Below are 14,267 nucleotides of genomic sequence, written 5' to 3' on the forward strand. Positions count from 1 at the left end.
CTGTTGATGTTTGTTTGTGAACTCTGGGGAGGTCATTGGCATCACAGGACCGAATGTTGTCTATAATTATGTTTAATGATGTTTAATTATCTGAGCTTTGAGAGGGCAATCCCAGACTCCGGTCCAAAGGGAACGACCTCTGATTAGAATCAGTGAAACGTTATTCATATTCATTCTCCTTATGATGTGAAAGAGATGTATGAGTCAGAGAGCCTTCAATAAAGCTATTCAACTGCTAGACTTTAATAGTTAGGTTTAAATGTCTCTCAGTTGTTGTTGTTTTTGTTTTTTCAGTTTCCTTTTAGTCTTTTTAAAAAGCTCCTAAACAAATCTGTTCATTTTGTGCATTAGCATCCTGTTGATTCTAAAGGCTTGTTGGTTGAGCTCATTTAGCATAAGAAACAAATGATAAGGTAACACTTTACAATAAGGTTCATTAGTTAACATTAGTTCATGTATTAACTAACATGAACTAACAATGAGCAATACATTAGTTACAGTATTAATTAATCTTTCTTAATATTAGTTAATAAAATATAGCTGTTCATTGTTTGTTAATGTTAGTTCACAGTGCATTGACTTAATGTTAACAAATACAACCTTTGATTTTAATAACGTATTAGTAAATGTTGAAATTCATTTTAACTAAGATTAATTAAATGCTTAAGAAGTATTGTTCAATCTTAGTTCATGTTAACTAATGAACCTTTTTGTAAAGTGTTACCAATTATAATATAAATGTCATAGTATTCCTTTAGAATTTATATGTATAATGTGGTTTTATAATATAGCTTATATTATGTTTTAATGTCCATTTATATAATACAACTATCTGAAAATGTACCTTATTATCTAATTAAAATCTCTGATCCTTGTACTTCCAGTGATGGTGCTGTATAAGCTGTGATCGTCACGACGACATTTCATTGGCTCTTCGTAACGTCATACGTCATCTCTCAACGTCGGGAGCGCGCACGCTCCTTTGCCCTGCTCCGGAATGTTATTTATGGCAGGCGCGTTCCCGCGGACCGCACCGTTATTATTCGACGAGCGACTGACACCGAAACTACAATGTCAAACATTTTCGGGACTCTGAGCGCTTCCGTGTTCACGCGCGCCGGGAATAAGGACCCATCCTGATTTGTTATATTATACGCGCAGAATCTCCCAGCGATCAAATGATATTTCTGGACGCAAAAGATTGAGAGGATGTGTCATCTTTCAGATAAGGTAAGTGACGAGCGAGCGCTTTACGAACTTCACACCGCAGTGTTATTTTCTGTTGCGCTGATAACGAACATTTTAACGCGATTGTTAAATTATTGCGCGTTTGTTTCATATGAAACTCGTAGTTTTTTGTTTGTTTCTTGTGTTTATAATGACTTTAAATGATTGACGTCAACCTCGATCTACGTGTGTTACAGCTACGAAGCGGAGGTGTTGCGTATAATGTTATTTAAAGTGTTCGCGAAAGACGATACGAAGAAAACGCGTTCGAAAAAACTGCGCGAACAAACGAAATATGTGCGCCTGTATTTATTACGTAATGAGCGCGCGGGACAGATGCGCGTGGGATTGTGCTGCAATTCATCTAGGCTTTCTTAAAAGCGCAGTTCCTTGTGAAAATGATTAGAAGAGAAAGAAAACCGTATGTATAAATATAAGTTTATACATGCATTTCGTAACACGATCTAAACCACGCCGGTTTCAGTTTCAGACAGCTGCATGATAGACTGATGGTGCAACCACTTCAAAACACTTGTCACGCGCATCAGTCACTGCTGACATCATGCAATAATGTCTCTATAGAAACATTGCAATGTATTAAAATTATCACGAACTGCATAGTCCAAAATTAACCTACTATGATGACACTAAGATGAAAAAGTTAAAATTTTTGTAAATGCATGGGTAACACTTTACTATAAGGTTCATTAGTTTATTTACTAACATGAACTAACCATGAGCAATACATTTGTTGCAGTATTTATTAATCTTTGTTAATGTTAGTTAATACAAATCCAGCTGTTCATTGTTTGTTCATGTTTGTTCACAGTGCATTAACTAATGTTAACAAATATAACCTTTGATTTTAATAAATAGTATTAGTAAATGTTGAAATTCATATTAACTAAGGTTAATAAATGCTGTAGAAGTATTGTTCATTCTTAGTTCATGTTAACTAAGGTTGTTAACTAATGTTAAATAATGAACCTTATTGTAAAGTGTTACCAATGCATTTTATAATGCCAACAGATTCATGTGGTATGATGAATATCTCCTCTTTTTTCAAAGTCATAATATGTGTGATTATTTTAGTAGTGATCATTTGCATTCGGCCTGCTGATGCACTGGTGATGCATGTGTGAGTTTCAGTGGAAGTGGCTCTGTCTTTATTTATCCCTCGCTCGCCCGGTGTAGGTGGAAGTGTGAGAGAGAGAGTGAGTCAGGAAGAGATGATGGAGGTAATCAGAAGAAAAGACTCGAACGGCCTGTTCTCAGACAACTCCGACAACGACTGTGAGGTATGAACGTCTGTGTGTGTGTGTGTGTGTGTGTGTGTGTGTGTGTGTGTGTGTGTGTGTGTGTCAGAGGTGATCTGTGAGTGTCATAATGTGAAACACACATGTTGGTTTGGTCTCTCTGCAGGACATGGGGGCGTGTGGACAGAGTACAGGTGTGTGTTTGTGTGAAAATACACCCTTCTGCGATCAGCACACACAGGAGGTGAGAGTCTATCGATGGCTGATGTCATATATTGTAGAGAGAGAGACAGAGAGAGAGAGAGAGAGAGAGAGAGAGAGAGAGAGAGAGAGATACTTTTATTCAGTAAGGATGCAAGGTTGATCAAAAGTGAGAGTAAAGTCATTTATTGTGTTACAGAAGATTCTATTTCAAATAAATGCTGTTCTTTTGAACGTTCTATTTATCAAAGAATCATGGATATAACTGTATTTACAAATATATTAAGAAGCACAGCTGATTTTAACAACTCGATAATTATCATAAATGTTTCTTGAGCATCAAATCATCATATTAGAATGATTTCTGAAGGATCATGTGACACTGATAATCACATAGAAAACAGCTGTTTTATATTGTAATATTTCACAATATTACTGTATTTTTGATTAAATGAACACACACACACACACTCACGACACACACACACATGCGCGCACACACACACACACACACACACACACACACACACACACACACACACACACACACACACACACGCACACAGTGCTCGAATTGAATTTATTTAATACATTTATTTATAACTATATTACATTTATTAAAACAGGCTTACATAATATATTAAATCTATACATTTTCTGTCCAGGCCATGGTAAATAACAAAGAGAGATAAGCTGCTATTATTCTTTTAAATTTCTGGAGACTACATCAATTTGAGCTAAATAATGACATTATTATCTTTAAGAGCTGCTTCACGGCAGAATATCCATAGTTGAGTTTCCATAAATGATTCTGCTATTGTCCTGTTTATCACTGTGAAGCTCATTGACTATTGATTATTGAATAAAGCACTACAGACACAAGTGACCTGACTTGATATAAGGCACTTGAAGACCCACAAAAAGCACTTCAAAATACATTGAAATGTCTCACAAAATAATCAGAGCTTCCAAACTCACTGGAGGGTCTGACTGTAATATTCAGAAGTGGTGCAGGAATAATCATATCATAATGTCTCAGAAAGCAGCCAGTAACTGCAAAAGGATCTTAAATTACCTGTTTAATTAATTTCATTATTTTATCTTCAGTTAAAAGTGAAAATGCCACAATTCCAGCCTCACTGAGCAACGGTGCAAACCGTCCCTGTGCGCTGGCGATTTACAGAGAGAAGTTTCACACACTTGCATGCAAGATGATTTTGGCTTATTTTCGACATTTAATTATTTTTGATGTCATGAGTCAGTTTAAATGACTGTAAAATAAATATAACAATAGTAACAATGAAAAATGAGTGATTGTTTCCAATTTATGCAAAAGCCCCGACATGGAGTGGATCAATAGATACACAGAGAGTGAGAGAAAATTCCTCCGTTTCCTTCTCGACTCCATTGTTCCCGCTGAAGTTCGCTTCACCGGAGCGAGCAGCAATGCATAATTAATAACCGTATCCTAACTGCGTGAATTTAATCAGATTTGTCTTTGTTATCTTTACTAAAATACAACCCCCCCCACCATCCCTCCCCCCTCAATTTGAGCACTACACCCAATATTTTGGTCTCACAAGTCTCTCTTTTTAATGTAAATCTATGGGATTTCTTCAGCCATTTTATCAACCACCATTTTATCATCTGTTAAATAAAAGTAAATGACTTAAAAAGGGCTGTGGTGTCTCATCTCTCACCAGGACTCCCGTGTGAAGTGTGTCCAGTGCGGGAAGAACAGACCCATGATCACCAGATACTCCGAGGGTTACGGCACAGAGGTGAGCATCTGCACCAAAGACTATGAAAAATATGAATTATAATAATAGTGTCCGTGACGTCACCCGTTTTTGAAGCCCAGAGTGGACGGAGCCGGCCGTCGCCAGTTTATCACTCACGGATAAACGAAAATTGGCAAAGAGGCGGATTAGCTGAGGTGACGTGACGCTAACAGACAGCAGACAAACGGCTAGTAGTGACATCAGCGGCAATCCACCTGTCACTCAAGTGGCCACGCCCTTAATTATGCAGAACTTCTAACCTTCCCTCTGGTTTTAAATTTTTTTTTTTTTTAATTGAGAGTTCATCAGAGGGGTCCAAGACCCCAGGACTTTTGTCACACTTTAACCACAAATACACACAAAACATTTTTATGGATTTGAGGAGTTTAAAAAGTAACAAATCCTTCCCTCCCGGTTCAATTTGACCCCTCTAGGAATGAATAGAATGCGAGGAATGCTTCAGTACACATAGAAAAAACTAAAAATGCTCAAAATTCAAACCAAAAATGCTAAAAATGTTCCAAAAGATTATTTTATAATGTCTACATGTGTATCTGAATGCATACTGAAGTAAACTGACTTTAGGACCCAGCGGAACAGCTCATTTGCTCCATATAGAGATATAAGGCCATCAAGAGTCATGAAATATCATGTTATATAATTTTTTTCCACAAGAGGTCAGCAAAGACATCCAATGCAAGATATTTTGAGCTGAATTAAGTTAGAGTTCATTTGAATTTAAGTTAAGAATGTGCTTAAATTACTATTTCTTTATTATTTATTGATCAAATCTAGTAATTTTGAGGGAAAGATTTGTTACAAAGTGCGAGGGAAGGATGAGGGTTAAGGTTTAATAAAATTTAAACGGATGAGTTATAAAAAACATTCACCAGTTGTCATGAAGGGCAAAATTAGCTATATAGACCAAAACCTATAGACCTTTTTGCACCAGGCTGTAAACATGTTTTATCTGCTGTAAAGTTGAGCATTTTAACATGTGGGTCTATGGGGATTGACTCTCTCCTGCAGCCTGTCTCTAGTGGCCAGTCGATGAACTGCAGTTTACGTCACTTCCGTGTTGGAATCAGGAGAGAGACAGGAAGGTTGTCGCTTGGTTTGCTCGTCTCTGAATGTATGAGTGCAAGTTGTGTGTGTTTCAGTGTGTGACTCGTGTTTCAGGAGGAGTGTGTCCAGTCTCATCCTCAGGGAGACAGTGATGCAGACGCAGACATCGAGGACACGGACAGCAGGTGTGTGACTGACACACACACACACACACACACACACACATGCGCTGAACTGCATCCACTTCTACAACTCTTGCTCTGCATTGTGATTGGTTCAGGCTCCAGATTGTGGGTTCCCTCCAGCGAATCAGCTCCCGGAAGAGGAAGCGTCAGCGAATCACACGACAGGACACGACGGAGAGCGAAGACGACGGTGGGCGGAGCCACAGGACTCACCGCTGGAGTCTCCGACTCAGTCCTCATCGCTCACACAACAGGACCATACTGGAGGTCAAATATATGTCTTAATTATTCTGTATCTGGTTTGAAACTACGGTAACACTTTACAATAAGGTTCATTAGTTAACATTAGTTAATGTATTAACTAACATGAACTAAACATTTGTTACAGTATTTATTAAAGGGGTGGTATAATGCTCTTTTTTACAATATGTAAAATAAGTCTCTGTTGTCCCCAGAGATGTGAAGTTTTAGCTCAAAATACCTGATCATTTTTTACAGCATGTTAAAATTGTCCCTTTTTAAAGGGACAGTAAAAACGCGTCGTTTCGTGTGTGTCCCTTTAAATGCAAATGAGCTGCTTCTCCCGGCACAGAGGGCAGTGCTTCAAGTGTGTGTGTGTGTGTGTTAGCAGCTCCGATTACCTCACGCAGAGAAGCACTAAAATGTCAGACACTGTCCTGCCTTTTATGTTTAAACTGGAGTCGGACAAAGATGGAGAGACTCAAGAAGAAGTGACAACATGTAGAAGCAACAGGACGTTTCTGAATGGTTAGTTGATGGATTTGTGTTGCTGATGTGGAGTTAACTATCTTCAAGTCTTTGATTAGCACATTCTTCATGATAATCTATAAATCGCTCATGTGGGAACTGTTGTAAGATGCCTACAGAGTGACATGCTATTGCGTGTGTATTGAACTGTATTGCATGTGAAAAGACGGATGCGACAGCTTGAGCAGAATCACACATGTGCTCGACTACAACAACTCTTCCTCTTCTCAACATGGACTGCGTTCCCGGGGGCGGGGTTTATGTAAATTTTAGGGTTGGTGATGTCACTAACCCGGGAGGAATGTCGTGTAGTCTCTACCAGCCGTTTGTTGTAGTCCTTTTCTTTAAAAGCAAATATGTTCCTTTGCTTTGAACTTTGAGCATTGTAACTTTGCAGATGTTGTTTATGCTCAAACAGCAACATTACACACTAACTAAAGTTAGAAAAGTCAAATCATAATCAACCACCCCTTTAATCTTTGCTAATGTTAGTTAATAAAAATACAGTTTTGTTAATGTTAGCTCGCAGTGCATTAACTAATGTTAACAAATACAACCTTTGATTTTGATAAAGCATTTGTAAATGTTGAAATTCATATTAACTAAGATTAAGTAATGCTGAAGAAGTATTGTTCATTCGTAGTTCATGTTAAGGTAGTTAACTAATGTTAACTAATGAACCTTATTGTAAAGTGTTACCGAAATTACTTTTGTAATTTGTCATTTTTAACTGTGTAATTGTGTTCGAGAAGTACAATAAATTCAATAATACAATCTAGTTAATGAAATAATGAAATAATAAAAGCACTGATTGATTTTTTTTTTACCATGTAAAGTAAAGAATTCGTTTTTTTTATGTACCGTTTTAATATGCATAGACAAAAATATGCATATTAGTGAATAATAAATGATATATATATATATATATATATTTTTTTTTTGGTATCAATATATTATTATAGTTTCTTTTTTTTATTTACATTTATAGTTTTATATTTTTATTGAAGTTTTTTAGTTTTATATTTTCCGTTTTCTTTTTAATTTTATTAAATTAAATATATATATATATATATATTTTTAATGTCTCAAATATATTTTTAAAATATACATTTAAAATAGTTTTTATTCAGTGTTTTAAATATAGTTTTCATTATTTTTTTTTTATTTTTTTCATTTTTTTTTTTTTTTTTTAGCAAATTTAGGAATTCAAGTTAAACTAAAATGTTGCCAGTGGGGAACTAGATGAAATGTATTTTAATATATTAACTAATGGCACAAGTAAAACAATTTTATTTTACATTTACATTGAATCATTTAGCAGACGCTTTTATCCAAAGCAACTTACAAATGAGAACAATAGGAGTAGTTAAACTAACAATAGGACAACAATATGCAAGTGCTGTGACCCTTCTCAGTTTAATCTAATGCAGTACATGTAAACAATTTTTTAAAATAAATGTAATTAAAAAAAAAACTTTTTTTTAAATAAATTGAATTTTTTTACAAAAAAATAAGTCACATCTGTGTATAATAAGTCAAACTCTTTAGTACAGTGTTAAAATAAATAAATACAATAAATATAATTTTAAATATGTAAAACATCACATATGGACTAATATTAATGAAGTAAATGACTATTTGAACCGGTGTTTTGAAGCAACCCGATTGACCGTAGGTTCCTCTTGATCGTATCTCTCTGTCCCGCAGGAGAGTGTGTCTCAGGTTCGTCCGCTGGTCATCTGTCGCTGTGCCGCGCGAGACACTCAATCCGGGACGGATGACAAACCCGCCGGGGGAAAATGGCTCCTCACAGCGTTCCCCATCCCACTGTCCTCGCCTGTGTCCTGCTATCTACTCATCGTTCCTCTGTCCGTATCTATTATCATCATTCTCATGTCATTCCTCTTACTGCTCACAGATACCTGACATCGCCTTATAACATCACTGTATAATCCTCCTCACTGTATGAATCAATTCATTTCTCTCTAGATTTGTTCTCATGTACAGTAATATTAGATCATGCACTTTTAATCAAGACATTTCATTTTAAACTCTTTTGTACAGTGTTATCTATTGAAGACCATTTCTGCCACATAAGAAAATAAAATGCTTTGGTATAATTATAAGATAAAAAGTCAAAATCATGACATACAAAGTCATAATTATGAGATAAAAAGTCCAAATTATGACATAAAAGTCATAATTATGACAAAAAAGTAACTTATAAGATAAGTCAAATGAGATAATTTTTTATGAGATAAAAAGTCAAAATTATGGCATACTTATTCATAATTATGGCATATAAAGTCAAAACAATTGACATAGGAAAAAAGTCATAATTATGGCATACTAAGTTATAATTATGAAACTATGAAAATACTTAGTCATACTTATGAGATAAAAAGTCAAAATTGACATTCATAATTATGATATGAAGTGTCATGATTGTGGGATGAAGTCAAACTTGACATAAAAGTCATAATAATGACAAGAAAGTCAATTATGAGATTAAAAGTCAAAATTATGACATACTAAGTTATAATTATGAAACTGAAAATTTTGTCATAATTATGAGATAAAAATACAAAATTATGACGTACTAAGTTATAATTATGAAACTGAAAATTCTGTCAAAATTCTGAGATAAAAATACAAAAACATACTAAGTTATAGTGAAAATTCTGTCCTAATTATGAGATACAAAGTCATAATGATGACAAAAATTATGAAATTTGTATCATAATTATGACTTTTTATGTCATGATTAGGACATTTTATGTTTTAATGATTTTTCTGTATATGGTGGTAATAGGCTTCCATAGTTATCGAACACCAAAGACATCAAATTCATTTGACAAAAAGCACATTTGGATGCATGACGTGAGTGTGAAATTACAGCTATAATGTAATTAAGTGAAAGCACTGTGTCAAACGTCAAAGTATCTAGTCAAAAACAAGTTTCCACACATAATCGTGTTTAAGTATGAAGTTGTACTTTTTTTTAACGAAGGCATCTCTTCACAAGGAAAAATTACTGTAATTGTGGCTAATTACATTTCACATTGAAATTTCATTGGCTTTAAATAATAATAATAATAAAAAGCACCGGAGCTCAGCAGTTTAGTAAGATGAGAACATAATTTATATATATAGGCCTATATTTTTAATATAATACAAAAGATGTTAGTAATGACCACGTACTTGGTTTTTTGAAATGTGGAGTAGTTTTTCTCCTGCGTTTCATGCGATGGTGTAAGGTGGGCGTTTAGTGAGTTTGAGGAGGTTTTTTTGACCCAGACGAGGAGGATGAAGGCCGTGTTCACCCTCAAGAGCAAGATCTATCCTCATCTGCTATTAGCCGTGACCTTTAGTACATTAACCAGCATGCAATTACTTCAGGAAGATTTTAGAAAGGCTGCATCACCTATAACAGCATCTGAGTGCAAAAGAAAGATGTTTTCCGGTCAGAACAGATTTTTACCCTTTAAACATTTCTTAAGTCGTGCACAACATTTATGAGGACAGCTGCTTCCATCATCTTGATGAAGTAAATCACTGCACGTCCCTCAGTGTCATCAGTAATAGAGCTGTTATCTAATTCTTCATGTGTGGGAGAGAAGCCAAAGGCCCACCGCCACATGTGGGCTGAATCTATGCAAGCGTCAATCGTTTTACAAACTCTTTTTTTTTTTTGTTGTTGTAAATATGCTCTTAAGAGTTTCAGTTCCTCTCGCTTATTCAGTCTTTCATCTGTTCCTGATTCTTCATTTGTGTTCATGGATTCGTTCCTCTGTGTAAAGGGGCTGTTGTTTTACGGCTTTACCGCAGTTTACCGCATTTGAACCGTCTCGTGACGCAATATTCACTGACAGAAGCACAAGAGTCGGGTCAAATGAGTTCAGACAAGCCTTTCCCATAATCCCTCTGCAGTAGTTCATTATCTGAACGTGACCGTTCACAGTTTTCCTCTAAGTTATCAGCTGCATGTTTATAATCGCTAAAACGATTCACTACCGGTGTGCATCTGCACCACATTCCAGCTTATTCTAGATCTCACATTTATTCATATTTGCTTACTGCATATTTTTCTTTTTATGTTATATACATATTTTTTTTCCCCTGTGGAAATGGTATTGTAAATTGAGTCTGTGTCTGGATTTTAAGAGAAATAAAATTATAGTTTGACAGCAAGTCTTGAGTGTCTCATTTTCACAATTAACAAATACTATTGTTGTATCTGGGGCGTATTTTGGTTGTTTTCTTTCTCCTCTTTCATTCTTGACTGTCATGATTCTTAGGTTTTGCGATTGGTTGGTTTTCATTTCAATCATCATTAATCAACGTGTCGACACCCTAAAGGAACCAATCCGAACTCATCTTCTCCGTATAAAGACCCAGAGGTGACGAGAGGATACAGTCGCATGTTTTCTCTTGGTTGTCTTAAGACTTGCTGTTTTTTTGTTTGTTTTTTTGCTTGGTGAAATTGAGTTATGTTTCCTTTAATTGTTTGATTACGTGATTTTACTGAAGTGTTCAATCGAAATATCTTCCTGGTCCCAGAGAGGAGGGATAGTTTATTATGTCACGTATATCTACACAATGCATCACGCTAGAGTTTATGCACACCAGGTTAGGAGCGGATGCTACCCCATGTATTTATATTTGTTAGTTAGAGTAGTTTAATTGGCGTTTCATTGCAGAAGATTTGTTTATTTTCTTTCTTTTTTTCTTTGTTAGTTTAGTACATTAAATTATGTAAGTTTGGTTGATTTTTTTGCTTTAGCACCGCTCATGGTCCCAAATTATTATTTGTATATATTCTGTAAATATTTGTTTCTTGTTTTACTACTGCACTGTAAAAACAATCTGGTGGTTTCTTTACGATTTTGACTTTAATTCATAACCGTCTCTGCCTGATTCATTTCACCACACAAGTCATTGATTAACTGAGCCTGTTTCGTTTATTTTAATATTAATTTATCTAACTTTATCACTTATATGTTACATACCCTATTAGCCCTAGACATCTTAAATAGGGAGACATAACATAATTGGGGGCTCGTCGTTTGTAACTGTTTATTATAAAATTGTGTGTTGTTTTGATAATGGCAGAGATTCAGTGTGGATGGTGTAGATATGGTTAAATGTGATATGGTTAAATACCGCCCCCTAGTGGGGAGTTGGAGGAGAGTAAAAAAGGTAAATCATCACGTTTGTCTGACCTGGCTTACTTCAGCATAAAATATTGATAAATAGCCATCCTAACACAACATGGTGTCAGAAGATTGCTCAAGAACGGCATAGGAGAAGCCCTTTTGCCGAGAGTGATACAAAGAATTCACGCTAGTGGATGTGAAATTTCACAGACAAAAGATCGCTCGACACGTGCAGAGGAGAGAGCTGTGTGAGAAAAAATGGATCGGTTTCAGGTACTGCCACCACAAAAGTTCGACTTTTCAAAACCAGAAGAGTGGCCAAAGTGGAGTAAAAGGTTTGAAAGGTTTAGAGTTGCATCTGGACTTGAGTTACAAGCAGAAGAGAACCAAGTGAATGTACTCGTGTATACAGTGGGCGATGAGGCAGAGGACATCATCACATCACTGCGTCTCACTCCAGAACAGCTTAGTGAGTACAATACTGTCATGGAGCGACTGAATGAACACTTTGTAGTACGAAGAAATGTAATATTTGAACGTGCAAAGTAATATGAGACAGCAAGAAACAGGAGAGTCTGCAGATAATTTCATCACAGCACTACATTGCCTAGCTGAGCATTGCGGCTATGGAGAATTATATAGTGACATGATTTGGGGGACAGGTTAGTGGTTGGACTGAGAGATAAAAGATTGTCAGAGCAACTTCAGATGGATGCTGAACTCACTCTAGAGAAGGCTGTCACACGTGTACGCCAAAGTGAGCTGGTAAAGAAACAGCAAGAGGAGCTGAAAGCCAATTTGAAAAAGTGACATAGCAACAAATGTTGACATTGTTCATGCACAGCAATGACCTTACAATAAAGGACGAGGTATGATGCAGAAGAAGCCTGCTAGGATGGCAGAGAAGCAAACAGTGTCAGAAAAGTCCATCTCATGTAAGTGGTGTGGAAAAACTCACCAAACTTCAAATTTCAATGCCAGGCGAGACAAGCTCTACAACCTTTGTAAGAAAAAGGGTCATTAGGAGAAAGTTTGCAGGTCCAGAGGAATAAGTGAAGTAAACATGACTCGCGATGAACAAGAGAGTGACATAGCATTCTTAGGTACTGTTAGTACAGAGCAGAATGATGCCCCCTGCCTGATAAAACTAAAAGGGAATATTTCTGAGTTGTTGTTCAAAGTGAACATGGGAGCAGATGGACTTGACGATGATACATTCTTCCTTCTGTGGAACATTCTCTTGGTCAACTTGAAGGAGCTACGGTCTTCTCAAAACTCGACGCCAACTCAGGATTTGGCAGATTCCTTTATCACAGAATTCAGCCCTCCTCACCACCTTTATTACTCCTTTTGGAAGGTTCTGCTTCAACCGACTTTGTTTTGGAATATCGTTGGCTCCAGAACATTTCCAGAAAAGGATGTTGCAAATGCTGGAGGCTCTAGAAGGAGTCTTGTGCCACATGGACGATATATTAGTGTTTGGAGTGTCCCAGACAGAACATGATCAACGTCTCTTTGCTGTGCTGCAAAAACTGCAAAAGGAAGGAGTGACTCTCAATGATAAATGTGAATTCTCTAAGAAGAGTGTGAAGTTCCAGGAGTTCATGAAGATCCTGAAAAGGTGCGTGCAGTCACACAAATGAGCGAGCCAACAAATGTAAGTGAAGTGCGGAGATTCATGGGCATGATATATCACCTAGGGAAGTTTTTACCAAACCTAGGTGAGAAAACGCAGCCTTTGAGAGATCTACAGCAGAAAAAGAATATGTGGGCATGGGGAGAGCAACAACAGAGAGCTTTTGAGAACATTAAAAGAGATCTAAGCACACCGCCGGGGCTGGCTCTTTACGATCCAAAAACCATCACAGCTGTTTCAGCTGATTCATCATCATACGGGCTAGGAGCTGTATTGCTACAGATGCAAGGTGACAAGCAGCTTAAACCTGCAGCCTACACATCAAGAGCACTCACAAATATGGAAAGGAGATATGCGCAAATTGAAAAGGAGGCCTTAGCTGTCACCTGGCCTTGTGAGTGCTTCTTTCCTTTCATGTAGAAACAGACCACAAACCATTGGTACCCCTGGTCCTCCAAACCATTGGTCCTCTCCACAGAGGTGGACAGTAACAAAGTACATTTACTTGAGTACTGTACTTAAGTACACTTTGAGTATCTGTACTTTACTTGAGTATTATTTTTTCTGGAAACTTTTTACTTTTACATTTTAAAGACAAATATCGTACTTTTTACTCCAATACAATTCTGTCAAGGTCCTTGAGTAGTAACGTCAGACAGGGGATGATTTTGGTTTGCAGGGGTTGCATTTTGGTTGGAAATGAAAGTCGGATTGATGTCAGAAACCGACTGATGTTGGTACTACAATACAACCACAATACAATGTCTGTCCAACGTTGGAGATTAATGTCAATCTGGCGTTGAATTCTGACATCAACCTGATTTTCATTTTCAACGTTGGGTTTGGTCTTCTAAATGAGAATTTTGTCATTGTTTTGGTGCACACTAGCTTTTAGATAACATTAAGGCTAACATTTTCATACTAAAAGCCAAACAACTTTAAATAGGGCACTATTTGATGGAACAGCCATTTGGGTGTCCGAAACCATTGTG

At 36.6% G+C, this 14,267-nt stretch overlaps 1 protein-coding gene across 1 annotated transcript; it reads left to right on the forward strand.

Annotated features, from left to right (window-relative positions):
- Positions 1-986: 986 nt before the first annotated feature.
- LOC311287310 (uncharacterized protein) lies at positions 987-9,505 on the forward strand. The gene is made up of 7 exons (XM_084404044.1): positions 987-1,230; positions 2,422-2,525; positions 2,650-2,727; positions 4,388-4,465; positions 5,645-5,715; positions 5,811-5,982; positions 8,191-9,505. Exons 2-7 carry the CDS (start codon positions 2,457-2,459, stop codon positions 8,407-8,409), a joined length of 687 nt encoding a protein of 228 aa, XP_084260170.1. The 5' UTR covers positions 987-1,230; positions 2,422-2,456; the 3' UTR covers positions 8,410-9,505.
- The last annotated feature ends 4,762 nt before the right edge of the window (positions 9,506-14,267 follow it).

This window comes from Rutilus rutilus (assembly GCF_951802725.1).
Source record: "Rutilus rutilus genome assembly, chromosome: 3".
Taxonomy (NCBI): Eukaryota; Metazoa; Chordata; class Actinopteri; order Cypriniformes; family Leuciscidae; genus Rutilus; species Rutilus rutilus.

Excerpts from the sequence above, each read along its gene's own strand:
- LOC311287310 (XM_084404044.1), top strand. The coding sequence starts at position 2,457 with ATGATGGAGGTAATCAGAAGAAAAGACTCGAACGGCCTGTTCTCAGAC. Across the intron at positions 4,466-5,644 it reads CCGAGGGTTACGGCACAGAG|GAGGAGTGTGTCCAGTCTCA; the intron begins GTGAGCATCTGC and ends CTCGTGTTTCAG. Across the intron at positions 5,983-8,190 it reads ACAACAGGACCATACTGGAG|GAGAGTGTGTCTCAGGTTCG; the intron begins GTCAAATATATG and ends TCTGTCCCGCAG.